The 11,834-nt window shown below is 42.3% G+C and overlaps 1 protein-coding gene across 1 annotated transcript in view; it reads left to right on the top strand.

The window, feature by feature from the left end:
* LOC120054105 (solute carrier family 45 member 3-like) overlaps window positions 1-11,834 on the top strand; it is a 50,084-nt gene that overhangs the window by 33,715 nt on the left and 4,535 nt on the right. The window contains exon 3 of the mRNA XM_039001493.1: window positions 3,096-3,929. Coding sequence (XP_038857421.1) covers window positions 3,096-3,929 — 834 coding nt within the window. The remainder of the gene's footprint in view (window positions 1-3,095; window positions 3,930-11,834) is intronic.

An 11,834-nucleotide genomic window follows, 5' to 3' on the forward strand; every position in this document is an offset into this window, starting at 1 on the left:
TTGCCATACTGGCTGGCAACATTCTTATCCCTTGCTTGCTAGCTAGCCAACTACGGCTAACTTACAGTCACGTCAAACAGTGAGCCAGAATAACAACAAAGTAGCAGCATTTGTATTTGTTTAAGCTGTTTTCTAGTGCTATTTATTTGGATACATCCATAACAATGAGCTAATGATGCACGATTTCGCCTGGCACAGAACATGTTCTCTCTCATCAGGACATTGTTCAGAGGAGCTAGCCAACAACACCGCTAACACAATCACTTCAAACTGAAGCTGAAAAGACTGCAAACTAGCTGCACTTCGTTTCTTTTTACCAGTTTTCCATAGATTTTTCTTTGTATATATCCATAAAAATAATGCTAATTCCATGCAACAGTTGGAGATCGAATTTGAATATTGAAACAATGTTGCAAATGTCAGAGAGACAGATAGCAAGGTTTATACAAATAAATGTTAGCCTAAAAGAAATGTGAGATAATGTCTTGATGCTTTTTAAAGTGGAGATTAAGTTTATAAATTGCCTGGTTAGGCTGATGAGACAGTGGTTTGCGTAGTCAGATGGAACAGGGTAAATCGGCATTTTAACTCATAGATTTAGCTGGTGGTAACTTGTGGAATACACCATCTGGAATGCAGTTTTAACCAATCAGCATTCAAGATTAGACCCACCCGTTGTATAATTCCCTATAACGCACCGTATAGTTTAATCTTACATGTTCTATGTTTGAGCTGCTTTTGAAATAAAAAAATAATTGACATTATTTGAGTCAATTGGAGGTGTACCTATGGATGTATTTCAAGGCCTACTTTCAAACTCAGTGCCTCTTTGCTTGACATCATGTAAAAATCACAAGACCTCAGAAAAACAATTGTAGACCTCCACAAGTCTGGTTCATCCTTGGGAGCAATTTCCAAACGCCTGAAGGTACCACGTTCATCTGTACAAACAATAGTACGCAAGTATAAACACCATGGGACCACGCAGCCGTCATACTGCTCAGGAAGGAGACGCGTTCTGACTCCTAGAGATGAACGTACTTTGGTGCGAAAAGTGCAAATCAATCCCAGAACAACAGTAAAGGACCTTGTGAAGATGCTGGAGGAAACAGGTACAAAAGTATCTATATCCACAGTAAAACGAGTCCTATATGGACATAACCTGAAAGGCCGCTCAGCAAGGAAGAAGCCACTGCTCCAAAATGACCACAAAAAAGCCATTCTACGGTTTGCAACTGCACATGGGGACAAAGATTGTACTTTTTGGAGAAATGTCCTCTAGTCTGATGAAACAAAAATAGAACTGTTTGGCCGTAATGACCATCGTTATGTTTGAACGAAAAAGGGGGAGGCGTGCAGGCCAAAGAACACCATTCCAACCGTGAAGCACAGGGGGTGGCAGCATCATGTTGTGGGGGTGCTTTGTTGCAGGAGGGACTGGTGCACTTCACAAAATAGATGGCCTCATGAGGAAGGGATAATATGTGGATATATTGAAGCAACATCTCAAGACATAAATCAGGAAGTTAAAGCTTGGTCGCAAATGGGTCTTCCAAATGGACAATGACCCCAAACATACTTCCAAAGTTGTGGCAAGATGGCTTAAGGACAACAAAGTCAAGGTATTGGGAGTGGCCATCACAAAGCCCTGACCTCAATCCTATATATTTGTGGGCAGAACTGAAAAAGCGTGTGTGAGCAAGGAGGCCTACAAACCTGACTCCATTACACCAGCTCTGTCAGGAGGAATGGGCCAAAATTCACCCAACTTATTGTGGGAAGCTTGTGGAAGGCTACGCGAAACGTTTGACCCAAGTTAAACAATTTAAAGGCAATGCTACCAAAAACTAATTGAGTGTATGTAAACTTCCGACCCACTGGGAATGTGATGAAAGAAATCAAAGCTGAAATAAATCATTCTCTCTACTATTATTCTGACATTTCACATTCTTAAAATAAAGTGGTGATCCTAACTGACCTAAGACAGGGAATTTTTACTAGGATTAAATGTCAGGAATTGTGAAAAACTGAGTTTAAATGTATTTGGCTGAGGTGTATGTAAGCTTCTGACTTCAAATATAGCTATCTAGTAAACTTGCTAGCTACTTCAATGGAGGTTGAGCACATACCTTCTTGCAAATGAACACATTTCTAGCGTCAAATGTGTTCAATTATAGCCATGGTATAAAAGGGATAATCAACTCTGGAAAATAATGCAACTCCGTGGAAGGTTAGTTCCAATCGGCTAGCACATCATAGAACACACCTTCCACGTCGTTCATTATTTTCAATAGATCGTTGATTATCCCTTACATAAAAGGTCATTGTCTGGAAATGGAAAATGGAATGTACCTATTCATACAGTACTCCAGTCTACACACATATTTCATCAGAATGACACTCATGGCATCCCTCATGTGGATCCAATTAATGTTCTATTTTTCTTCTCTATGGAATTTTAAACCATGTTTTCAAAACAAGCATCCCATGCATGCTCCCATTGTGAAACCAGAGGCATACATCTGGCCATTGTGGGGAATGTACGTTGTGTTGCTCCACAAGCATCCTTTGTCATGGGGTGTTTTAATTAGCCCAATCCAGCAGTGGGGAAGAGAGGGACGCCTATGGTGGGTTAGCTTGGGGCACAGAACCATCTGTAGGCAGCCTTCACTAGCACTCAGAGAGATGGATGGAGCAGTGATGGGGCCAGTGGGCCACAGACCCCCGGAGATCCTGCCTCCAAGCCCTATCAGCATGGGGAAGGTAGTAAACTGGAAGATACCAGACAACATCAGATGCAGCCAGGACATTTGTTGGATTAGAGTTCACAGGGATATTTTGTGGAAAAACTCAAATCCAATAACTATTATGTTGGCTTATAACTCACGCAATTGTTCTTGAAGGGAATCAGCGTTTACCTACTTAACTATTTTATGTGTTTATGACTATTGCTTTGATACTGATAACTAAACTAACTGGTTTTACACACCAACCTAGAAACCCTTTGACTTTGTAACTGACAACCAATGAATCAACATCACTGATGCCCTCCTATCTCTATCTCTCTATCTATCTCTCTCTCTCTCCTCCCCCAGGTATCGGCCCAGTGTTAGGTCTCATCTTCATCCCTGTGATTGGCTCAGCCAGTGACCACTGCAACAGCAGCTATGGCCGCCGTCGGCCCTTCATCTGGCTGCTGTCCCTGGGTGTCCTCCTAGCCCTCCTCATCATCCCCCATGCCGACCTGCTGGCTGCCTACTTCACCTGGGGCGGACGCACCCTAGAAGTGGCCTTCCTCATCCTCGGGGTGGGCCTGCTCGACTTCTGTGGCCAGGTGTGCTTCACGCCGCTAGAGGCGCTCCTCTCGGACCTGTACCGCGACGAGGAGGACTGCAACCAGGCCTTCGCCATGTTCTCCTTTATGGTCAGCCTCGGAGGCTGTGTGGGCTACCTGCTGCCTGCGCTAGACTGGAGCCGGGGCCTGCTGTCCGTCTACCTGGGCGGCCAGGCAGAGTGCCTCTTCTTCATGCTCATCCTCATCTTCGTGACCAGCGTGCTGATCACCATGAAGGTGTCGGAGGAGCCGCCGTGTGCTGGTGTGCCGGCCCTGGAGCCAGCTCCTCTCCTGGAGGCGGGCCACTGCAGCATTCCACGCTCCTGCTGCTACCTGCTCAAATGCAAATTGCGGCTGCTCAAGTCGGGCCCGCTGCTGTGCCTGCTGAGGACGTTCTGGTCCATGACGCCAGCCATCTACCACAGCTACTGCCACGTGCCCCAGGTAATGAGGCAGCTGTGCGTGGCACAGCTCTGCAGCTGGATGGCCGTCATGTCCTTTATGCTCTTCTACACAGACTTTGTGGGGGAGGGGCTGTACGAGGGCGTGCCCAGTGCCGCTCCCGGGACCGCCTCCAGGCAGCGCTACGACGACGGTGAGTTGTCTTTCTTCTCTGTGGATATACTGTGTGATCTATCACTTACTTTGGCGAAATGCCTCTTCATCTCTCATGTAGACAATATTTGATATTATCACATACATACTTTGGCTGGGCAAGCTCTGCTTCATTATGTCCTTGATCTTTGATGTATTCACAATCAGAGAACCCAAAGTTCTCAAACGGCCACGTCCAGTAGAGTGATTTTGTATAGAGACAGTTAGAATCCTCCCCCAACCTACTAGTGAGGCCTCAAAGTGCCTACAGCCCCAGTCCAGTTCACCCTGACACTCCTGTCCTCAGTCCGCACCTTCACCACTACCACCTGGCCACTCAGCTGCTTTGCCGGCTTGGACAGCTCCCTCCGCCACAGCTGGGCCGGATGCGTGCACATTCCAATGGCACAGGTGGGAGGTAGTCAGGCAGAGGAGCAAGCTTCGGTGTTGCCATAATATTACCTAGAGTTTCCAGTCACTGTACCTTTCTCCCTGGTAATAAAGCGTGCATTAAGAGTCATTAAGAGTCTGGTTCCTAATCCCCTAGAATATTGCATAGCTTTATTGGATGAGGAGAAGATGATCAGTGTAAAAGAAGACCTTCAAACTGCGTTGAATCTGACTGACATAATACCCCAGACTCACAGCAGAAAAACAGAGATGAGAGAGACAAAGTGAGAGAAAAACTAATGGTGAGAGGGACAAAAAGAAACCTTCTTCTCCCACACTGAGAAGTTTCCCAGGTCTGTTCTCTGTGTGTAGTGGAGCTCTGCAAGGCTTCATGCTTCTCCCCCACCCCCATCCCTACCACCCACCCCCATCCCTCCCTCCCATGCCTGCAGGACAAGGAGGAATGTCACACTCACAGTGCATTAATGTCAAACAATCAGTGTACAAAGAGCATGTTCATTCAGGTACAGGGCAGAGGCCAAGCACAAAAGTCTGAAGCCTGACATTTATTTAAGTTATTTAAATTGTATTTATTGTATTTAAACTTTATTTAACTAGGCAAGTCAGTTAAGAACAAATTCTTATTTACAATGACGGCCTACGAAAAGGCAAAAGGCTTCCTGCGGGGGCGGGGGCTGGGATTAAAAATATAAATAAATTAAATAAAAATATAGGACAAAACACACATCACGACAAGAGAGACAACACTGCATAAAGAGAGACCTAAGACGACAATATAGCATGGCAGCAACACATGACAACACAGCATGGTAGCAACACAACATGGCAGCAGCACAACATGGTAGCAGCACAAAACAGGCTACAAACATTATTGGCCACAGACAACATCACAAAGGGCAAGAAGGTAGAGACAACAGTACATCACGCAAAGCAGCCACAACACAGTATTTACTACAACACCCCATAATTGAGATGACCTTTTTCACCGCAATGTGGTTTATCCTCAGTGCAAATGTGATTGTATACCCTGAACTTCCAATGCTGGTTAAAGCTAGTCCACTATCTCATGCAGTGTTTGTAATGTGGGCTTGGTCCTTTGCTTTCAAACAGCTAGTCGATCCACATCCTTCTCCCATGTAATATTAGCTGCCATGTTGCTGAACTTGTGTCCTATGCACTTAGGGGGGAATTCAAACCTCAGTTATGCGTGCATAAATGAAACTTAATTCCCTTTTTATGCACTTTTCTCTCTACGCATATTATTTTCTGTGAACAATTGTTTTTTATTGGGTCACAAGGGCAATCCAACCATAAAATTAAAATGACACTTTTCCCCCAATTTTTTTATCTAAATATATTGTTTAAAATTAAAATAAACAACACGCACTACACTAGAATATACACAGCAAAGTCAATTTGCTAATACAACACCATCAAGTAAGCATTTTACATCACATCCAACAGTTTAGAGAGATTTCTGAGGCGGATACTTTGCATGTTTCCAGAGTGCTAGGACTGGCTTTATTCATACAAGCAGTGGATAACTCCAACATAATTACATCCTGAAAGCATGCTAGCCATTTCCTTATATTAAGGTCATGTGGTGACAACTAGCGCTGAACAACACGTTTTTTGGCAGCAGTCAACCCAGCCAGCCAAACTTTTAGCTGTTTCTCATTCAGCTGCATACCTGTGTCATTGTTAAGCAACAGCGTAATTGGTTCAAGGGGTACAGTGTTATCAACCATGTCAGAGAGGATATACGACACTTTCCTCAAACTCATAAACCTCAGGACAATCCCATATCATATGTTTGTATGTACCAAGTGTATTGAGGTTACATAGGTCACAGTATGGGTCTGTTTTGCATGAAATCTTACAAGTGGTGTCCAGTACGATCTATGACAAAGTTTAAAATGAATGAATTGATGGTTCGGGTTCTTTGATGAGTGAAATATATTCTCCCAAACATTCTCCCAATCAATAGCCTCATCATCGACAGCCAAATCATCTACCCATGCTTTAACCATTGAGAGATCTTTCTGCTTTAATCGTTGTAAGATGAGAAGAAATAGCACACACAAAACCTCTGGACTGGAATGTAAAAATCCACTCTATCACCGGGTGCCTTCCCACACTTGTACCCCACGGAACCCCACAGGCACAAAGCGCTGACTGTAGTCTTAAGAGTATAGAAAGAATGACGACCCTTGCAAATCAAAACGAAGACAAAGTTCCTGAAAACTAAGAAGACCCTTTGAGTTGCCTAGTTAAATAAAGGTCAAATAAATCCAAATATTGATCCCTTTTGCAGACCAGGCTCTAGACTAACGGTTTATTACAGGAAGTGATAGCCTTGTTATGCCATAGAGGGGTATGAAGATGCCATTTCCAGTTAACACCTACACACTTCTCAACGTTCCTAAAATTCTCTATTGTGTTAGAAATGATAGGACCAAAATACAGCATGCATTTCCTATTAGATATACCAGACAATAACACATCCTGCAATCTAGTAGGTGAAACAAGTTCTTCCTCAATAGTTCTCCAAGAGACTGATGTAGACTGATCAAGATTGGTGGTAAATACAAACATTTGGTAATGCAAGTCCACCATTACACTTCTGTAGTTATAACACCTCAAACCCAATCTTTGGATGTTTGCCATTCCAAAGGTATGTATGTATATGTTTATCAATCCTTCCCCAATAGCCTACTGGTGGAGGGATCGGGATCATCATGCTCAGGAAACTAATACGTGGCAACACATTCATCTTTATGGAAGCGACCCTAGTTTGTAAAGAAGCAGGCAACTTCTCCCAAACTGTTAAATCTCGTTCAACCTCCTTGTAAATCTTCTCATAATTACACTTCGCCAGACCATGCAGAGATGTCTCTACGCATATTCTGACTATTAATTTAAGCATGGGCAAACGCCAGTATCAGCCAGTGGCGTTTATGAGGCAGGACAATTAATTTTTTCCATGAGCATGGTCTTATTTCTATTACTGTCATTCATATTCCATTCACCCAGTTTAATGTAACATCGATAAGTTTAGGCTACTACATGATACTCAAATGTTCCCTAAACCCATCATGAGGTTGCTACAACCTAGCCTTTAAATTAAAGTTTACAACGTAGGTGCACACAGATCGAGAGAAGTGACACATTCAATACCGCCTTGCACATGTATTCTGCCGATTCTGTGGGAAAACATTTCTTGAACGGAAGCAAACGAAACGGTGATACCTGAATACCTGAATTTGTACAATAGAAACTCTTGCCTGCATCTAGCTGATATAGGGTGTAATCATTAGTTCAACAGTTGCAAACAAGAGTTTCTATTGGACAAATTCAGGTATTCAGGTATCACCGTTTCGTTTGCTTCCGTTCAATAAATGTTTTTCCACAGAATCGGCGGAATGAATACACCCCTGATCACGCGCAAACACAGTTCACTTTCATAGCAGCCACATTGTATTCCTTCTCGCATCTATGCACTCTCCTCCTCTCACCTTTTCCCTTCGCTTGTGGACTTCAATGTACAACACATCAGCTGTATGTGACCAGGCAAAAAACCTTTCTAAGCCAAACCATATAAAAACCGCTGCACACAGCCTACATCGTTGTCCCCATATTAGCTATAGTAACGTCCTAGTCAACGTAGCTAATACAATCATGCAGTAAGATTAGTGTATAGTCAGTAAGCAATTTAGCAGTTCACCGGCAGGCCCTGGTTGAAATACATTTATAAAACCAAAAGTCCCTTTGACTTGGAAGAGTTCCAGTGTTGTGTTGGATAGTCATAACCTGTTCAACTTTTGTCTTTCTCTCTCTTTGAGTCAACTACTCACCACATTTTAGCTGTAGCTAATGCTTTCAGTAATATATTAATTCTCTGACAACATGTCAGTTCATGCTCCAAGAGTTCTGATAGGTTGGAGGACGTCCTCAGGAAGTTGTCATAATTACTGTGTAAGTCTATGGAAGGGGGAGAGGACCAAGAGCCTCCTAGGTTTTGTATTGAAGTCAATGTACCAAGAGGAGGACTGAAGCTAGCTGTCCTCCGGCTACACCACGGTGCTACCTTACAGAGGGCTGTTGAGGCTACTTTGTAGACCTTCATTGCAAAGCAGTGTGTTTTAATAAATGATTTGGTAACGTGAATATATTTAGTATAGTTGTATCTAAAAAGTATATTTTTAAATGTTTTAAACATTTTATTTTAATGAAATTTAATGAGAAGGATGGTCCTCCCCTTCCTCCTCTGGAGAGCCTCCACCAGTGTCAGCTATTGATAAAAGCTAGGTAAATTAGTAATCTGTTTGGAGAAAGGGATTGTAAATACACTTAGCAATTGTTTTAGATTATTTTTCCTTGTGATCCCTGAGAACGAATGTGGAACCAGTCATATGGAAGCAAACTGAAAATCAAATCAACAGGTCATGTATTACGGCCTCTATTACACAGTGAAGTAAGCTATAAATAGCTGTGCCATTGTTCAGAATTTTAATTGTATGCCCTCATAATTTGCCGGGATGAAATTTGGAGACCCAAGCTATAGACTTCTGTAGTGCCGAACCTGCCGAGTTGATTTATGTGCTTTAGAATGTTTAATTATATGCCTGGGCTTTTCTCAGTTTTATCTTACAATTTGTATCATGTTAAATATTAACCACTATCGGGAGCCACCGTCAGTAACCACATTTCATCCACAGCTTTTATGCGGGTAAAGTCATACCTTAAAAAAATACACAAGACAGCTGTGCTGGAAACAGGAAGTCTCGATAAAATGTTATAGATGCCAACAGATAATTTGTTCATTCAACATTATTAGGCTACAGATAAATTATGATGAATTTCACAGGGTGGTGAAAGTGCACGGTGATGAGCTTGATGCTGCTTTCCAATAAATATCTAGGGTCTTATTCTGGTGACATGATGATCAATGATTGACTGCCGTTTGACAAATAAAAATAGGCAGAATAATATCCATAATAATCTCATCATGTAGACTAGCGTACCCACACAGACTACCTGCACTGTATCTGTGAGCTGTTGGCTAGAGAGCAAGTGCCAAGACCAGAGTAGGCACATTTGTTATTTAAAGAAACATTTTTATGTAACAAGTTTAAAATGCTTTAAACTTTCGATTTTTATTCGGAACATAAAAACTTGCGTGAAAATGTACATTTTGTGTGCACTACCTCATCGCGCACTGATTTTTATCCGCAACAAGTCCGTTTGGTGGAAACACACCACTGGTAGGAAAATGTGAATATTTTCTTTATGCAGATAGTTTTATATTCACATAAAAATCCGTTGCCAATTGGATGGAAACCTAGCTCAATTTGTATCCTACATTTTGCATCATTCCATTCCACTCCGTTTAGCTTTCTTTCCTGTTCCTGAGGGTCGCTAGCAATAGTGGATCATATTAGACTGATGTTGTGAACATTTGGGACATGTTGCCTATTTGAATCATTATGGAACTCAGACCACACGTAGCAGCTTAAACCTGGAGCCTGGTACACGTTCACGACGACTGGACCGTTGTCATACAGTTCCAAGATTAGTGAGAATTAGGGTAGATTTATAGGACTATTGTTCAACCCCTATTGTACACTTTTTTTCACCTTCCAATATGTCATGGATTGAACTTGAATATGGCAACTTTCAGGATGAATCAAACCACTGTATTTTTGATTCATCAATATAGGCATTTTTTTGTACATACTTTCTTAACCCTAACATTTGCCTAAATAATCTACGAGATCAAAGTATTTTTAAATCTACCGGTTGGTGCTGAAACAGAGACGAATATACATATATTTAGATGGCTTTCTTTCATTGATCCCTATATTCTGAACCCATTCTCTCAATGTATTTTAGTCAGTCTGTCAACAAAATTCAAAGTAAAGGTACACCGTATTTAAAGGGATGGCTTAATAAGATAAATGTACTGAAAACCCTATCGAATGAAAACGCCACGAGAAAATCTGTTGGCCAGCAAGTCGGAGGGTGTTCAGCGGTTGAATTAAATGTGTTCAGTGTGTGAAAGGTAGCCACATCTGTAGAACGCATTACGCGACTGCATTAGGTGTCTGAATACCAACTACTGAGAAGTGTGTAGGAAAGGCGTGCGTATGAAGGTGTACATTTCCTAAGTCTAAATCGGCCCCTTACAGCTAACAGTAATATCAAACCGCTTTAAATACTACAAATAAAGTCGGCTCAGGCAGCCGACCTTTCCATAGTAGTTGTAGGCCACTTATTATGTTGATTTGGAATGAAGACCCTCCCTGTGATGCCATGTAGACTAGGGAAGGTAGAACAAACTGGGTTTCAGACATACAGTATTTGTGCTGAGGAGTCTGCGCCTCTTCTTTCAAATACTTGGAGTGTTTGCTCTAGCTTACCTGAAGTGCAATATGGGTGGGGTTTGCAGTTTTGGGACTATTCTATTGGTCCATTAAGCCAGGCATACTCAATCAAGCACATATTAACTATTTGAAAGGATATCATATAGTCTTTGAACCCAGGTCTGGTTAGACCGGAGCAAGAGCCACCGCCTTAGCAAACACGGGCCGCCTCCTGTCTCGCCCGCAGAGCTCTCACTCAGGATTTATTTAAGGTTAATTTGGTCTGTGATGGTTTCTGATAAAGTCCGGTCAAACTTTTTTCTGACTCAACTGTTTGCTGACAAACCAATTGTTTTCTGGTCGTTAAAATCCTCACAGACCTGAGTAGTACAATATACTTAAGCAATAAGGCACGAGGGGGTGTGGTATATGGCCAATATACCATGGCTAAGGGCTGTTCTTCAGCACGACGTAACGCGGAGTGCCTGGATACAGCCCTTAGTCATGGTTTATTGGCCATATACCACAAACCCCTAAAATGGCTTATTGCTATTATAAACTGGTTACCAACGTAATAAGAGCAGTAAAAATAAATGTTTTGTCATACTCGTGGTATACAGTCTGATATACCACGGCTGTCAGCCAATCAGCATTCAGCGCTCCAACCACCCAATTTATAATACAAAGCCAGCTCCAAAAGTATTGGGACCAATGTTCCCTTTAAGATGCTGTGTGTGCGCAGTAGCCCCGAGACTGCCGTGCAGAAGAAATACAGTATCAGCCCACTGCGAGAAGCACGAGTTTTACCTGTTAGTTAACACTATCAATGTTTCCTTTTTACTGTGGCATTTGTGATCGAATCAACACAGTATTAGCCACTTTCAATGCAACATACCGAAACAAAATAAACTATGCAAGACTTAGTATGCAAAACTAGCTACGCAAGAGATTTTGTTGTAGGCAGCACGCATCGGAGTAGGATTCTATTGCATTTACACACAACTCAGCCCATACTCTACACAGACTAGTGCAGCATAACCAATCAGAGCTGCACTAGGCTTATATGCAAATGGACCATTGCCATATATGGATCTGTGCCATTTACTTTGAACTAGACTGTGATGGTAGGCCTA

The sequence above is a fragment of the Salvelinus namaycush genome, chromosome 9 (genome assembly GCF_016432855.1).
Source record: "Salvelinus namaycush isolate Seneca chromosome 9, SaNama_1.0, whole genome shotgun sequence".
In the NCBI taxonomy this organism is placed as follows: Eukaryota; Metazoa; Chordata; class Actinopteri; order Salmoniformes; family Salmonidae; genus Salvelinus; species Salvelinus namaycush.